The 18477-nt window shown below is 37.3% G+C and overlaps 1 protein-coding gene across 10 annotated transcripts in view; it reads right to left on the reverse strand.

Moving 5' to 3' along the window:
- Positions 1–7373: 7373 nt before the first annotated feature.
- Csnk1g3 (casein kinase 1 gamma 3) overlaps positions 7374–18477 on the reverse strand; it is an 85212-nt gene continuing 74108 nt past the window's right edge. For 4 of the 10 annotated variants that reach the window (XM_076912645.1, XM_034518008.2, XM_076912644.1 and 1 more), the window contains 2 exons: positions 16189–16295; positions 9466–9654 (listed from right to left, as the gene is read on the reverse strand). In XM_076912645.1, coding sequence (XP_076768760.1) covers positions 9600–9654; positions 16189–16295 — 162 coding nt within the window. In that variant the 3' untranslated portion in view covers positions 9466–9599. Of the gene's footprint in view, positions 9655–15681; positions 15706–16188; positions 16296–18477 lie in introns of all 10 variants that reach the window. The other 6 variants (XM_034518010.2, XM_034518009.2, XM_034518003.2 and 3 more) reach the window with 2 other exon arrangements.

The following is an 18477-nucleotide window of genomic DNA, read 5'->3' on the forward strand; positions in this document are numbered from 1 at the left end:
GTGTTAGTGAAAGAAAATCACAATTATCCAGACATCTCCAACCTTTAATTTTCCACAATCTCTCTCCCTCTCCCATTCTCCCCCTTCTCTCCCTCCCTCCTTCTCCCCCTGCCCCCACTCTCTCTTTTTATGCACACCATGTACACAGTAAGAGTAATTGCCAAATGGGAGCATTTGTCCGGGACAGAGTTAGCCCCTCATATTAACATCTGTGATTCTGAGTGAAAAGCACAAGCAATTCCAATCCTACAGTTAAGAAAGCAATCTCAAGCAGGAAATGGAAGAGAATGCATGCAAAAAGAGATATATCCCTTCTAAGCTCAGATGTTAAGATATAAACAAAAATGAGAAATTGGTTTGCCATTAATTTAATGGCAAATTATTGAGAAAGTGATACGATTTTTCAGTTTCCCAATGAGCTGAGGGTTTAATACAAGGCTTTTATAAACTATGCACAGCAACAGATGCAAAGAAAAGGTTGAGGGTTAACGGAGAATGTTAACTCTTGGCTTTTTGTTTTCTTCTAATGATTTTATTTAAATCATTCACAATATTCCACCAAAAGGGTGAAGGGGGAGGGGATAAGAAGAAAAGACTTTTCCATAGGTGTCAAACTTCAAAAGACAATGAATTCTCCAGAGCCACCTCAACAAATTCACCATGAGAGACCTTCAGATGGCAACAAGAAAAAAGGAAATATAACTATGTCTTTAGAAGGAAAATCTGCTTGTACAGCCAGGCTGACAAATGTGTCTGTTGGGGATCAGATGCAATAAAGACAGTTTATCCATGTCAGAAATAGAAACAGTAATCTAGGAATCAACGTGGAACAAGAATTGTCCTATTTTTTTTCCCCTGATGGTATAAAGAGAACAGTATGGCAAAGAAATTACTTGTTGGCCTGGATTGCAGCACATACTGGTGACGAGGTATTATGGGTCACCCCCATTTCAAAAGAACTAGGACATACTGCATCAGTGGTTTAGTGAGTAAATACTGCCCTTACTGTAAGATTCCTGTGACCTTTGCCCTGTGTCTCTCTGTTTGCCATCTAAGCAAGGTATAAAATTAATAATTATAAGTATCACTAAATGAGAAGTATGATATGCCAACGAGCCATAGAGTAAGCAGACAGGCACGGAAACTTTAATCCAAGATAACATTTAAGAAATACCAAACCTTATTCTCGCCCCCCAAAAGTAACAGTGCTGCATGCTCAACAGTAAGAACATAACGGTGAACGTGGATAAGCCTCCGAATTGTGCTAGAAAGAAGCTGCCACCTCCAAACTAAGCTGAGAAAACTAAAGCTAAGAAAAAATAGACTGGCAGTTTTCAAAAACTGAAAAATAGAAATCTGAATCCAAGGCATTCACCTAACACAGGAGAGGTCATCTGCTTGAATTCCTAATGTCACGAATTGCATTTGTCCACTGCAATTAACAATTTACTCTTGCAAAGCTTGGTGGGCACAAACAGGTTCCAAGCAGGTTCCTTTCCTTTGAATGTTGCAGTCAAATGCAATTAACTCCATCCCACAGCTACTGAGTAGTAGCGTTCTTTAACAAACAAATGAACAAATGAGCCACTCAGGAAGTTCTTTGGAGAGAGAGAAAGAGAGAGAGAGAGAGAGAGAGAGAGAGAGAGAGAGAGAGAGAGAGAGAGAGAGAGAGAGAGAGAGAGACCACTCTTTTTAAACCACACACTGTCTCTTCATCTAAATTTATTCCGGAGTCTGGCTCTTCTTGTCTCCTTTTTTCTAGCTCCCACATGGGGTGTTCTTTATATTGTGATTTTGGTACCACATCAAAATGTTCTTTACTTTTGTATAAAACAGGGTCATCTTACGGAAGTAATGTCTTTCAATTAGATAAAACATAATTTTCCTCAAACATCCAAATCCTTCCAAAGTAGTCTGCAAGGCCATCTAGCCCATCTCCCGTGTTTGGCTAGCTCATGAGCTAAGAACGATATTTACATTTTTAAATGGCTGCAAACATCACACAAATGTCTCAAAACACATAAAAATCATATGAAATTCAAATTGCAGTGTCCATAAATAAAATTTTATTGGAACACAGCCATGCCCATTCATTTACATATTGAATATGGCTGCTTTCCTGCCACAAAAGCAGAACGAAGAGTTGTGACAGGGACCATATGCAGCGCTCTCATTGCTTCACACTGCTGCTCAAAACATCATAAATCTCAGTAATGACTATAATTCAGAGTACTTCAAGTGTCACACGTATTGTCAGACAGACAGTTCTTATTACCAGTGCATATTCATCATGTGGAAAAAAGGTAATCTCTAAGTATTGCACTTTCAAGGCGCAGTGGAATGTGGACTGTCTACAGCTACCTGGCGAAGCACTGTGATCACTATGAAATACTTTAGCTGTACTAAGAAAGAATGTATTTCCATATTACCAGAGTAAGTTCTCAGCACAATATTTTCAGGGAAAGAAACAATCAGACCAATTAGAAAGCTAGAGCAGAGTACCTCATCCCAGCTGAATTATTCACCCATGCAAGTAGGCACCAAGCACATCTGCATGAGGCAGACAGACAGACAGACAGACACACACACACACACACACACACACACACATTAAAGGGACAAAGAACTTCCTGAGTGGCTCAATTTGTTTGTTAAAGAAAGCTACTACTCAGTAGCTATGGGATGGGGTTAATTGCATTTGATGGCAACAGCCAAAGGAAAAGAACCTGTTTATTCCCACTAAACTTTGCAAGAGTGAGTTGTGAGGATGACTATGGTCACTGATAATTGACTTAAAAACAAGGTAATTGATTTTGAGTTGTTTTCCTTGGCTTCTTGTAAGTCAAGAGGTGTTACCAATATTGCCCAGTTTTTTAACCTAAGAAGCTGATTCTGAGATCAACAGGAAGGGTATTTTCAGTGAAGTTGAGGAAATACCAATTCAGTAAAATGTGAAATACACTGAAGTGTTCCAATGGATAATGCAGAAATATGTGAGGTGTAGAAAAGCTACTGAACAACTTGGCAAAGCACAAGAATATTGACTGTTTAAAGTAGTCGACAGCTACTTAATACTCAGCAGGTATTGGATGGAAGTGTTTGTTTTTAACTAGTAAAGACTTACTTATTACTCCATCTGTATGTTCTGTCAGGAAGGAAAACTTGAGTAGTGACTTTCCCAACTACACCACCATTTGATGGCCATCCCTGCAGTTCCCAAACTCAACCAGAAGTGGCCGTCTGAATCTCAATGTAAGTACAGAGGCACACTCCATAAACCCAAACCAACATGGCTGTATAATCAAGAGGAGCACATCTAACAGGTATGTTACTTAGGAAGTGGTCCATCTACAGATACTATGTATTAAAAGCAAGTATCAAGAGCAAATCTGCTAGAATTCTACAAACTCTTTCCAAGTGGTCACAACAACTGATGGAGTATCTGATAGCATGTGTTTGTGAAGACACTTTTAGTCGATCAGTGAATAGATAAGTATTTATCATCAGCTTTAAACTCCAACTAAGTGAAGCAGCATCTCCTCAAAACTAACCAAATGCTTAACATTTGCAGACCTGTATTACAAACAAAACTGTATGTAAGTATTAATATAGTTTGAATTTCATCAATGAAATATATGAATTTTTAAAAATTGTACAAGTATATAAAGGCCTCAAATCTGTCTCTTAGCCCACAAAGCCTTAACTTTATCTTCCCCCCAAAAGCTTACCAATCCCTAGTCCAGAAAAGTTGAAGGATTTCCAATTAAGAAAAATTATAGCCTAACAAATACCCTCTCAGCAACTGTTCTAAAAAAGGTATTTTATGCCTGACATGATCACATAGTCCTACAATCCCAGTACTCAGGGGACAGAGATCTTGGGTTCAAGGCCAACTTAGACCATACACTGAGAACATGGCTCCAAATAAAAAGAAAAAAAATTTCACATGTCAGCAACCTTACCTGATAATGGTTTTAAGGTCCTTTTCTTTGGTTATGATCTGTATATTCTTACAAAGAAGATAATGTATTAACTTGTGGATCTGATAAAAAGCTAGGGGAGACAAACTGGTTAACTATTTTCAACATTAACAAAGCTCTCTATTTATGCTCATTTCTACTTAGGAAAATAAAGCTCTTAACTCCTCTAACTTGTCACCAAAGTCCTCAAAGGCTAAACAAGAACATACTAGACAAAGTACCCGAGACTTCCTTTTTTAGCTTAAGTCAAACATTTTTCACATACAATCATGCACTATGTTAGCAACATCTGAAGTTCTATATGTAAAATTCTGAAAATAATGCTAAGTTTAAAAACTGAGTTTGTACTTTTATGCTGTATTTTTTTTCCTCAGGCTGCAGGCAGACATCTGCATTTCACTGCTCAGTAGTTACTAACTTTCCTTATGGCTACAGTATCTTTCCTCCCCATGTTTCACTGATGAGTTTTCACTCACATCTAATGAGATGATACAGGTCACGGCCCAAGATCAATGTGGAGCAGCCTAGGAGATGTGCTGTGCCAGTGGTACCCAGGCACTACAAAGTTTCATCACTGAGGTACAAACTAACAAAATACTAAAGAATTCAATGATGTGTTTCAATCCCACAGTGTTAATAAGTAAAATATATATTACAAGCTCAAAGGTGTTTTTGACAAACTACTGACACTCCATAACCAACACTACAACTAAAATTTAACAAACCCAAGCCAAAACAACATAAAGCAAACACTGGGTACTGGAGGCTGACTGGTTGGTTAAATCCTAGCAAGTCTGCAGTTTTTCTATGTTCAGAACCACATTGTTCTCTAGCTACTCCCCTTCAAAACTTAACAAATATTTTCTAATCCCAAATGTCTTATGTAAACATGACAACACAGATACATTTGTAAGCCATTAGGAGTCCTGTCCAAAATGTCACATGAAAACTAAGAATGCATAATGTGTTGAATGTTAGTTACATTGTTTACATTATAAATGTTTCATAGGAGACCTTGCTTTTTTTTCTAAATCAAGTGATCTCATTACTATCATGCCTTCAATAGCCATCTTTACATCTTTATGCAGATAACTTGTACATTATATTTGAGTTTTAAACTCATACCCTGTACTTTTTAAAAATGTATTTCACTGAATATATCAAATATACTTCCAATTCACCATATCCCATACCAAACTTGAAGACTTTCTCATTTTTCCCCTGATGTTCATGTCTAAACAAAATATGTCACTGTCTTTTAAATTGTCCAAGTGAGATACTTGAGGGTAATTACATGTGATTTTTACACTTTCATTTCTGTGTGCTGAAATTTAAATAATGAACTTATTTGTTAAGTATCTTTCTTTTCCCTGCTGGTAAACACCCCAGTCCAAATCATCAGCACTTCTCTTTTCACCTATTTTTAAGCACTTCTAATGTACCTAGAACATCTACTCATACCGATTTTAAATCTATGCACGTAAACATATTCTGTGTGCACACACTCACCCGCACCTGTGGACTTGTGGTGGTGGTAGTATCTTTTGTTGCTGTTGGTTTTGGATTGCTTTTTGTTTTACAAGTGTTAGATCTGACCATTGTTAAATATCTTAATGTCCTTTTATCTGCATTTCTCAAGTATTTTCTAAATGTGGACCCATGACTCAGACCCATGAAGAGCACAGCTATTTGTCTACAGCTCTTTGTCCCATTGCACAAAAATGGAAATTTGTTGGACCTGCAGAGAGCTTGCTGGTTATCGAGATAGTACCATCAAAGTCTCATGTTGCTCAACAGCCACTTGACGCTCGATCACACTGAAAGTCAAATCAGTAAGGGGACAGTAGAGCCATGAGATGACACGAGAAAAGCCGATGCAGGCTGAGATTACCACCAAGATTACTAACCAGAAGCTGGTTTTAGCACTGGGCTTTACAATTAAGTGAAATATTGCTTCTTCTTGCTTGATTTGGGTTACCATTTGCTGTTGGAAAGTTCTTACTAATGCAAATACAGTCAGAGACTAGAACTCACTCTACAATCAGACTGCTTTCTCTAGATAAAACCGGTTGGTTATGTGTCATCATCATTCTCCTGGCCCTGTGTGTAAATGTGTTGTATGTCATTACATACACACTGTGCTGGAGAGTTTCATGTTAACTTGACACATGCTAAAGTCATCTGACAAGAGGGAACCTCAATTAAGAAAATGCCTACATAAGATCTGGCTGTAGACAAGCCTATAAGGTATTTTCTTAGTGATTGAGGGGGGAGGGCCCTGCCCATTGTGGACTTGGGCCCAATAGGTAGACCATCCCTGGGCTAATGGTCCTGGATTTTATAAAAAAAAAAAAAAAAAAAACCAGGCTGAACAAACTACAAGGAGCCAGTAAGCCAGTAAGCAACACTCATGGCCTCTACATCAGCTCCTGCCTCCAGGTTGATATCCTATTTTGAGTTTTTGTTCTGACTTCATTCTATAAAGAACAAGGCTGTGGAAGTGTAAGCCAAATAAACCATACTGTTTATCCTCCATGGTCATGGAGTTTCTTTACAGCAACAGAAACCTTAAGACATTCACAGAACCCAGAGAAGGACATTTATCACTTTCCACACCCATCTGAAGCAAGGTCTCTCACTGAACCTGGAGCTAGACTGGCAGCTGGATGCCCTAGTGATCCTCTAGCGGTTGCAGGGCACAATGCTGGAGTAAAAGGTACATGCATGACATTGGCTTTTTACAGAGGTCCCTGGGATTTGAACTTACACCCTCACACTTGTATGGAAAGCACTCTTACCTGCTTAGTTATTTTCCCTAGTCCACATTCTTCCATGCTGTTTCAAAAAGTCTCTGGTACTCAAAGCACATACTAGTCAGAGATTAAATAGTTCTGCTTGCCTTATCTTGCCGACAGTATCCTTCAGTAAACAAGGCTCTATTAGCACCATTTGGTAAAATGCTTAAAGGACCTACCATAATGAGAAGTCAAATTACTGCTGCAAATGTACTTATGTTCCTCATCTGAAATGACTTTATTCACTTAAAATTAATTAACAGTGAACTTTCATAAATAGCATGACTTCATTTTCAAAATAGAAATAAAATCAGTGTTTATTCCCTTAAGTTATTAGAAGACAGCTTTAACTAATTGCTCTATTAAGTAACTCAAAAACATTAAAAAAATGAAAACAAAGCCAGCTTAGATCCTTCCTGTTATGTGCTCCATAAAACTGCTCCAATCGAACAACGACAGAAACAAAATGACAAAAGCAGCTTCCTTCTGCTCTGCCTCTTACAGTAAGTAGTAAACCAAAGACGTTAATTTTTAAAGCTCTGTGCAGTACTGAATAACATTAGTTCACTCGTGGTTAGAGGAAAGGGGAAAGAGCAAGTTTAAAAAAACTACCTTTATTTATTTCTTTTTCAGTTACATACTTTTAAACAGGGCTGTGTTTCAGTATTCAGACATTCAGGCAATGTTGATTTCATTAGTGTTGACAGAAAAGAAGCATAAAAATGCAAAACATTGTTGGCTTAACCTGAACATACCTGCATTACCTATTACTGACCAGTCTGTGTGCCAAAGAATTATTCTCCAGCACTAAAATGGAGCACTTAAAAAATATTGCTAAAAAGCAAATGTCTACACACTGGCCTTTGCAGCAAATAAGGGTATTCATACTTTTAAAATATTTAAGTCCATAATTGGATTAATATACACACCTTCTTATGTATAAGGAGTTCAGATCATATAAACACTGTACAGTCCAAAAAACCCTACTGAGAATAAAACTAAATAGGTTTATGATAAGAAATACAGATATCGCATGTATTTACAAATATCATAGACACACAAATTTGGTCAAATACTGTAAAGAAGTGGTTTCACATTATAAATGGCCAAAATATCCATCTACCTTGCTCAAAGCAAACAAAATAAAAAACTCAGTATTTAGCTCCTGCAGTTTAGATATCATGACAGTATACAAATAGAATGGAAACTGTTGATCAAATTATACAGCGCATGTTTTCTCAGTTGAGTGTAGGTCTTCAAAATCAAGAAAAAAGATAAACAATGTCCTGATTTGGGATGTTCATGTGGGTGCCCAATTTATCAAAAGCAACACATTGAACTTTTGGCTAATAAGAAAAATAAATTACAAAATACAATTAAATAACTGTAAATCCAATAATGAAGTAAAAAAATGTGAATTCATTTCCTTTAATACATATTTTAAATGTTACCTTGAGACAAAAAAAAATAAATAAGCATACCTGAAGGCTCACAATACAGAGAAGAGAGTGCATGGGAGGAACAACAATTCTCTAAGGAAAAGATGAATTGTGATATGATCAACAGCATCTTTCTAGCCAGTCTTTAACTCTCCACAACCCGGCTGACAGGATGAGACAGAAAGTATGCCTGTGTCCTTATGGCGTAAAACAAAGCACACTTGCAAAGTGGAATGGACTTGGCTAACAACAGAATTGTTATGCTGTTCATATGCAGGCACTGTGAAAGCTATGGAGGCAAAGCACCCAGCCCACCCTCTCCAGAACATTCTCCAATCGTCAACATTATGCTCAAGACAGGGAATTCCAGAGAACTAGCAACGCTGAATACAAGAGACTAATGTGCACGGAGGGCAACAGTGACCCAGTGCTTATTGCTGGGAGTATGACTCTTTTCTTTAATTGAAGAACATCACAAGCAGCCACCACTGGATGGCACGTCCTCAGGTTTCTGCTTCTGAGAGAAATGTGACCACTGAGCAGTAGGCTCTTAAGGGGCTCCAGCCTTACACACTGAAACAAGCTTCACATTTTTATCCTCTCTAACATACATTACCTCTCCAATACTCACTTCTGCCATCTATCATATTATCATCTGGAAGCAGAGTGACATTAAACAAATGTTCCTGGCGATTCTGCTTCTTCTGCAGCTGCACTTCACACAGTGGTGCCACAGAAGCCGAGCTCGAATGTCCAACACTGCTGATTTATTTACCGCCACAGTTTGCCAATCCCATAGTGCTTTTTCCTCTGTACCTCTGGGCAGTGACTGTACCATGATTTCACAGAGAGAATGTCAATATGATTCATGAGTAACAGTACCATCAGTCATACTGAAATCAATGCAGATGTCACAAAACAGGAACTGTTCAAGAAAGTTGTTTTTAATATTTGGGCAACTGTTTTCTCTGCTGCACTATCCAGTGGGAAGAAAATTCCTGTTTGGTTATACTTTTAGAGAAGACATAAAGAAATCAAATTAGGTACAATTAATTGACATTTGGACACCTGTATTGTTTTCTAGAACAGAAGAGCTTCTGAACAATATCCTGTGGAATTGTGTTCATCAATACCACGTCATTGGTCCATTCCATTCAATGATGGGCAAAGCACTCACGTTTTGACAAAATCTTAAAGCTTCCATAAAGTTAAATTAGGGGTGGGGGGAATGAATGTAAGACAACCACAAAATGAAATATGAAAGTATGACATTTTTGTTTCAAGAGTGAGTCCTTGAAAATATATGTGGTCACTACAGAGATGATTTTAATCACAAGACAGCATATGAACATGTAAATAACTCCCCAGGATCTGTCTGTGTCCAGTCATTTGTGACGTTGTATGGTTTTCCTTTTCCTTCGTTTGAAAAAACAGCAGCACCTGTAGGTAAAGAAAACATTCCATTATTGTAAAAACACGAAAGTTATTCAAGGTTGAACTTACTATAGTAATTGAAAGGGTCCTAGAAAGCAACAGGCTCGTGCAGCAGGACAGATGACAGTGAACACATCAGCAAAGCATGAGTATTAGTGGCCCAGGGCAGTTATGACTATGTCCTATCAGCATGCCTTCTGCGCACAGCAGGACATTCTGTGCAACATAAAACAGAGCCAGTGAGTCCAAAGACTTTTCTAAGAACTCAAAGCTACAGTGCTCGGACTCTCAGCTCATCTGCCTCATTTTACTCAGGATATTTAACAGTCTCAGGGTGTCTTGCTTGTATAAAGCTCATACGTATAGTTTCTCCCTTTCTTTCTGGTAGTTTTGATTCCTGAAGCCACTGTTACAAAGGCAATGATAGCCTTATTACTAGGGATTTTGTTTTAGTACAAATCAGTCTAGATTATAAAACAAAACAAACCCCAGCGTTGATCATCAAGTATATCCTACCATATTTATGAAATAGAAGATAAAATAGACTAAGTACAGAACTAAGACTGGAACTTACTTTATGTTTTTGGGACAGACTCTAAAATGGTGCGGCTGGCTTCAGGCTCAGTATACAGCTGAGAATGACTATGGACTCTTGACCCACCTTTGCCTTTACTGTTTTTTTTTTTTTTTTTAAATCATTGTAAGAGTCAAAGCATACTGTAAGTTATTTAATTTTGATCAAACTAATTTTATACCTAACATTTAAAATTGCAGAGCCAAGGCATGTCCCTATTATAATTAAAAAACTATTCAGAACATATTTTAAATATATAGTTTTTAAAAACAATTCAAACACCATATATTTCATCCTTGTCTTTTTTCCTAGGTTAAAAACATCTAGATATGAACTTTATCTTCCTGATGTAACCGGAATAAACTGCAATGAGTGTGAGAATACGTGTCTGTGTAAATGATGAAATACTACTCACGGGCCTAAATCAGAGTTACTGCCATGGACAAGGACTAAGCACAATACATTGTTTCAGGAGTTGAAAAACAGCCACATTCATTTTCAACTACATGAACCTAATACTTTCTCAAATTTCAGATATGTAAAATTTCAAAAAGAGAAACGCCAAAGAAATATTGCTTGGTGGGCAGAGCCCTTATTCAATCTTCAGGGCTGCTTCAACCAGACAGGAGGTAGAGACAGAAGAATGAGAAGGTTCAAGGTCACCCTCCAATACAGACTTTGGGTCCAGCCCAGAATAGATGAGACCCTGTCTCAACTGGAGGGAGATAAAATATTATTCAAGTAAATCTTTCAAATACTAGACAATACCCACAGGGTAAAAGCTAAAAATGAAAAAAAAAAAAGTTACTTAAAAGAAACAGACCAAATATTTATACTTTTAAATTTAAGAATCAAGTGATATTCCAGTGAACTTTCAGTGTTGTTAACATGAAGCTCCTGCTCATGATGTTAAATGTCCCTGTCTATTGTCACTTGTCATTTCAAGCTCCAAACCATAGTCTTTCAAAACCTTTGTACTAAAGAGTTATTTTAAACTGTTAGCCTTTCCAATGGGAAACACAATCAATACAGGTCTTGATAAACAGCCTGTTAGTTGCCAGCTTGTCTATTCTGTTGTTGTATTCACATTGACTTCTTTGGTTTTGCTTTTAGTTATAAAGAGAAGTTCTTCTCATTTGTTAATAACCTTTCTTGAATAAGGAAACTATGCCCAAGCATTTATTTGAAACTAAGTACAGATTTAAGATGAATTCTAATGGCACAGGTCCTTTAAGTTTAAAAACAATGTTAAAGAGTTAGCCACATAACTAAACAGGATGGCATACTATTAAAGAAACAACCACCAGAGGGCAGCATTGATGCATGTTCTATAAATGCATTTGCCACAAAGCAGTGGCATTAAAGGAGTAAGCTGAAATGCTAACCCCTGCTAGTTTTAAAGATCAAAGTCACTTCAAAACCAGCTGAGTCCTGGTCTTGATGACTGAGAAATTGTCATCTTATTATCTTGTCTCTAAGTACTCAATCCAAAACAGTGCCGCTTTCATGACACTGTCTTTTTTGTGTACTTACTATTATTTTAAAATGATTTTGTTTGACTTAGTGCCTCCCTCACACTAGAATGAAGCTGTGCAATGGCTAGCACACAGAACTAGCCCATCAAATGAGCAAAAAGTTGCCACTTGTTTAGTATATACTGAAGGATTTACCTCATTCACACAACTAAATCCCACAGTAGTTCTAACTCTGGAGTTCTTACCCACGAGGAGTAACTCTACCAGAGGCTATAAAATGACTATTTCAGGTCTACTATGAGGTCTGGAGAAATCTGAGCTAGAACACATTCTTTAAATGCTGAGTCTAGATCTAAGACAGTCGGCACAGTTTTTGTATCCAACAATACTTATGTTAGAAAGGATGGTTATTTAACAAATGGGAAGAATTTAGCTTTCAGAACTAAAAGTGAAACCAGAGAAATTAGTGAGGCAGTGTGAATACAGCACCAGTGTGAAAAGCAGAAATGAAGAGCCTGTGCTGTGAGAATTCATCTTAAGATCGCAGTGAACCTCGGCTTTGCTGCTCACATCACACCTCTAATTCACTTCACACACTGTCCTGCCATGGAGGATGTGCTTTGTTTGTCAGGACCTATATTAAACACTTACTTCTCTCAATCAAACTGAAGCATGTTTTCCCAAATGGATCTGAGGTTCTTCCCTATCCCTTCTACAATGATTCTCCAGCCATCCATCACCTTTGCTGAAGACTACTCCTGCATCCAGCCTGGGCCACCCACTCAGAACTTTTAAACCAAACAGTCTCTCCAGCCCTGGCTTAATGAGCATGTAGAAAAACGCCTTTAAGACAACAAATACTTTTTTTTTTTTTTTTGACAAATAAGTATTTTACCTTAAAATTAATACCTCATGTGAAATTCCTTATCTTTAAATTTCTCAGCTAGGCAAGAGTTCAGATCAGAAAATGACTAGGTATGTAACACCTTCAACTAGATACCTATAATCCTGTCTTCCTCTCTACCCACTTGGAATTAATCTATCTAAACTAATGCAATCTTCTCACCGTTTTCAAGCTGGCTCTTAGTTCAGAAATTTTCACCTTGCCTGTATCATGGCTTACAGTTTTTCAACAAATTTTCCTTTTAAGCTGACTATACCTCTAATCCCACTCAAGCCAGCCTGAACTAGAGACACGGCTCCCACCTCTAACCCAGCAGAAGGCAGAATTGGCAGTTAGTTCTCTACTCGACAACCTGTTCTAAGCACAGCCATGCTCTTGCTCATCGCTTCATCATTAGGTCTTCATTCATTAAGTCCTGAGAACACACAGCTCTTTAAACTTCAGGCCCCAAGTTATTTTTCGTGATCCTCTTAATCCCTCTCTGAGGAAAGCAGGAGAGGGAGGCAACAGGGGCAGAGGGAGCACTGACTTCTCACTACGTGTGCGTCCCACAGTCTTTTATCCCTTATAGCCACTTCGTTCTCTTCTACAGCGGTTATGATGGCTGAGGTATAGCTCGGCAATAAGGCACCTGCTTTACATGTACAAAGCACTAGATTCAACACCCCCAAACAAACACACACGTACATGCACAAGCATACACAAAACCTTACATATCTAGAACCAAAAACATTATCTAATGGTGTATGTAAGTATGTTCATAATCACTCAATCATCAATGATAGAATATTTTCTCCAGTAAACATTAGAAGAAGATGCAGTCTAGGAAAACAAGTTCTGCTTACATAGCTCAGTCTCAGAGGATAGGACAACGTATTACGGAAATGCTAGGAAATAATCCCATTAAAGAAAGACAAAACAAAGTTTAAAGAGAGTTTTAATGAAAAGCTTTAATGAAGACAAGTTCTGCAGATTCTTGTAACCAACTAGAATAAAGTTTTCCTGAACTCATAGGTCACTATCTTTTAAAAACCACTTTACCCAGATATAATTCACATGTCATAAAATTTGTCCTCATGATGTGTACAAAGCACAGATGAGTACTCACAGAATTGTACAGATATCAACAACAACCTAACTTCAAAGCTCCTCATTCCTTACAGGAACCTGCTGTCTCTCAACAGTCCCTCCCATTTTCTTCTGCCACAGACAAGCACTACTGCAGTGTCTGTCCTTTGCTGCTGCCCTGTTCACAGTCTATATAAGTGGAGCTATATAACCGATGGCATGACTCTGTTTCTTTCATCTAGCAGGTATTTTCAACCTCACTTCTTTGTATGATATAATTTATTTCATGAGTATGGTAAATTGCTTTAGGGAATTATTTAGTAGTAACTTACTGTGATTTCCTATTTAAACAATGAGGCTCTAAAGATAAAAAGGCTTTGTTTTCAATACATTGAGAGTCATCATGATGTGAGAGATGTATAAACTGTACAGGCAGGTTAATAAGACAGTAGTAAAATATGCAGTGTCTGGTTTAAGTGGGGGTTGGGAAAAAACAGGAGGTGACACAATCCTCGAGTAGTCCCATTATGTTCTTTGTTCTTGTCCTCTAAGGCTCTGAAGAGAAAAGGCAGGCTATCTGAGCACACACACACAGACATCACATGTAAGTGAACTATGTCATTCTTGAAAGCCACCTCTATGAAGCATTCTCTGACTAAAATCAAGAAGTGCCCCTTTTCTTTACAAACTGAAAGCTTTACCATATACTATTATCTACTAATGCAACTGCAGTCTCTCTTGCTAGTTTGTGAAGTTAGTTATTTCTGAAATCTCAGCAGTGTTAACTACTGAATGAACATAGAAAGAATGGATAGACTGGATCAAAAGTCAGTCTCGAAAAGGATGTGAACACAGACAACAGGTTTAACAACACCGTGGAACAGTTCTGGAAGCCTTCTCCTGTGAAGAGCACAAACGGCAGACAGTGATGAAGAACAAAGAGGCGTGGCAATAGCTAGAGTCCATGTATGTGACAGACAAAACCTTACCACAGCCACTCTTCTGCTCACCTCCTGAGATGGCATTATTAGCAGCATCTTAGGAAAAGGATCGAAGCACCACACAGAGGAGCAAAACTACACAACTAACACCCAACTGCACTGGAGTGTGCACCAGACTTGCCACTCTGACACCCTATATAGTAACTGTATCTAAAAGTCACAAGGATATGCCATTATGCTTAAATTTTTATTTAATAACAAGTAAATGTGGACTAATTGTGTCTTAAATTATACTAAATTATACTAAATTTGGTCACCACCAATCAGTTCTAAAATGAAACTGAAATGGGTCACTGCTTGGTTAACAAAAGTATCCACAGCAGTTTCTCAGTTTTCAGCTTGTGAATGAGTGTTCTTTAACGATATAAGTAAGATGACTGACCGGCTTTAAAACTGACTCTTCTAAGGCTTTAATTCACTGCAGAACTGACTCAAAATCTGTCTTGAAATTGAGAGAGGCAACTAAACACAAAATTCCACCTGAAGGCAAATACCAGAAAATAAAATTTAGTATCATTTCCCCCAGGATTATTAAGAAGTATTAGAGGACTTTTAATGTAATGGTTAGTAAATGAAATAAGATTTTAGTGATATTGTAGGGGAAAGAGTATGTATTCAAAAGTTGAAAATAGGAAAATATAAAGTTTAACTAAAAAACTCAGCTTTCTATTTAAGAAATAATAAATAAAAACTCCATGCTACAAAACAAATGCATAAGCATAAGCAGGTTGGCATACCATCTATGTAGTTAAGGAGTGCCCCAAAACTATGTCACTTAGAGCAAACAAAACAAAAAACAAAACAAAAAACAAAACAAAAAAGCTGCAGCAGGCAAAACAGCTCCTCAACAGTTATTTCTTGCTTTTCAAGGGCTAATGTTATTGTTATCAATTAATTTTGTTTTACCAATTGTAATTTCTAGGTAAAGATTTTTGTTTGTATTAAATGGTGTTAAATCTTGAAATTATAGTCAATGGAGCTATTTCTGCCTGCCTACACTTAAGAACTCACCACATATTCAATACTTTCTGGCAGCTATACACAGAAAAACAAAAAGAAAAGAAAAAGGAGAGAGGGAAAAAGAGAGAAATCATCAAAAACAGCCCATAATTAAGTGATCATTGTTTTTCCAAGCAGCACTACTATAGTTTACCTCTTCAAAATTAATCTTAAAGTAACATTAAACATGCAACATCCTACAATACCAAGTACACTTACAGACAAGTAATAATACAGCAGTAATTCATGTAATGTTCCTAAATATCAAAAGCTAAAACTATTCTATTCATTTTAAATGAAGATTTGAGCACAGTTTCTAAACAACTAGTTTTGTATTAAGAATGTATTTATTAAAGTAGAATTACTTTAAATAGTCATTAAGATAATTATATCACTTCTTTTGTGTGCTCTATTCCCTATAGGGGGAAAAGTGCAGAATAATTGTATGTAACTATAAAGTTGAAACATGGAAAGTTATGAACCAAAAAAATTAACAAAATAAGCAAAACAAAAACGTACTTGGTTTCATCCATCACTTCTACTTCTGTAGGGGCTGTAATGGGTGCATTTGACCGTCCTGCCGTGGGGTCATCCGTGTTTAACTCTCCATTTGTAGAACTTACAACCTAGTTAATAAAAGGAAAGAATATTTACGTATCAAACACATATACACATACATAATCATATATACTTAGTAAAGATTGAGGTATTTAAATTATAAAGTTAATATGAGGAACAAAAAACAATTAGTAGATCAAAGCCATTTGACATGTGCTTGTCTTTCTTTCCAGCTTATAACTTCTATTGTCTGCTGCTTTCTAGAAGGTAACTCCTACCCCAAGGTTTCCGTCGGTTACTCTTCACACATAACTTCCTTCCCTCCTCCAATCTGTAATCTCTGAAATTTCCACCTCACACTGTCCACTTTAAGGAACAACAGTACCATCCATTCACCTAGCAGCTTAGACCCCACATCCAATCTGTGAGGAAGTCCTATGAGCTATTCCCCCAAATACATACCCTATCTAATCAGTTCTCACTGTCTCCATCACTATGACTCCAGGACAAAACAACATGACCTCAATTAAGAGCAAAAGCCTGTCCACTTAGTATTAGCTTTGACTTGCATTGCAAGTAAAATACATCATCCACACAGCAACCAGGGCACTCCTTTCGAGGTATAAACCTGGCTGTGATAATCCCCTTCTGAAAGCCCAACTCCTGGCTTCTCACTTATCTTAAAAAGCTATATTCTTCATGCCATGCTCATCCCATGTAACTTACTGTCTGCCTGGCTCACAGATCTCTTATTACCATCTACTCAGCTCATAGCTTCTAACAGACAAGTTCCAGGCCTCGGCATTACCCACGGCCACTGGCTAGCTCTTTTACTTACGGGCTGTCTTCTTAGATTCCTAGAGAGCATCTCTAGGACAGGACTTTTCTATCATTCATCTAAAATTTCCATGCAGAAAAAGTCTTTATGTTGTACTTTAGTTTTTATTTTCTGTATAAGTTATTTGTATTGACTCTTAATTATTTGTTTGTTTTTATTTTTGAGACATGGTAGCTGTGTGTGGCCCTGGCTTTCCTGGAATTTGACCTCACAGAGATCTGCTTGCCTCTTTCTAAGCATTAGAACTAAAGGCATACAATGACAACTTACTTCTTGGTGCATTTTTGTTTTGTCTTGATGTTTTTACTTCCTGATTTATCTACTGTGTTCTTAATATCTGCCTCCATTAAAATGGTTTCATAAGATCAGGAATCTCACTGCTTGCTGTCTGACATACCCAACACAGAACAGGTACTTATTAGTCAGAGTAAGTAAATACTGCCATTAATGAATGAAAATTTAAGACTTTTAAGATAAAAAAATTAAAAATCCTAAATTACTGAAGGTCCTACAAATTCATTTAATCACCCTATTTCTTCTTTCCTCATAATTCTAAACTTGAAAAAAATACTCACATCCCACCCTTTCCTTAGTCCTAAGCTTCTTCCATTCATTTACTCCTTATCATAACTCCATCTTTCTGTGTTTGCTTAAAATTGAGAATTTCCTTGGTAAATCTGGAAAAAAAAAACCTATATTCTGTAAACTTAACTCATTCCCCATTTTCCTACACAACTTCTGTATCTGTTGGCATCAGGCAATCACTCTACATTAAGATGGATCCACACCATAGTTACAGCACTGTGAACTGTGTGAGCATGAGACAGGCACCCTGATCTTGCTAAATCTCGGTGTCCTAGACTATGAAATGGAAAATGGCAGTGTCTTTTAACCATCAGGCTGAAATGGAGTTCAGTACACACAGCCACAGATCAAGGGGTGGGGCCGTCACCACTGTCAGCCAGGCCTCTGCAGAGGCACTTTACACAGCAGAAATGAAGGCACAATGTTACAGACAAGCCAAGTCAATTAACTAAGCAAACACTTTTTTTTTTTCATTTCACAAGTCAAATTCTAAAAATTGGATCTACTCAGCTGGCATTTCTAGAATTATAACTGAACTGAAAGACTGAAATATCAGAGTTCTTCAGGCTGACTTATTTTTCAGCAAAGTTTATAAAAATGACAGATAATCTGGTTTGTCATTTCAGAATATAAACAGATTATAGTTTACTATTATTATGCTTAAAGATATTTGCTTTGACATTCTAACTTTGGGACAAAAAAAAAACCCTTATCATAGTATTTTAAGAAATTAAGTTGACTAGATTCTTACTACCATGTTTCAAGGGGACAGGAGGAGAGAGCCCACAAACAACTTCCAAAACAAGCCACCCACAGGCAGATAAGAC

This window comes from Arvicanthis niloticus, chromosome 14 (genome assembly GCF_011762505.2).
Source record: "Arvicanthis niloticus isolate mArvNil1 chromosome 14, mArvNil1.pat.X, whole genome shotgun sequence".
NCBI lineage: Eukaryota > Metazoa > Chordata > Mammalia > Rodentia > Muridae > Arvicanthis > Arvicanthis niloticus.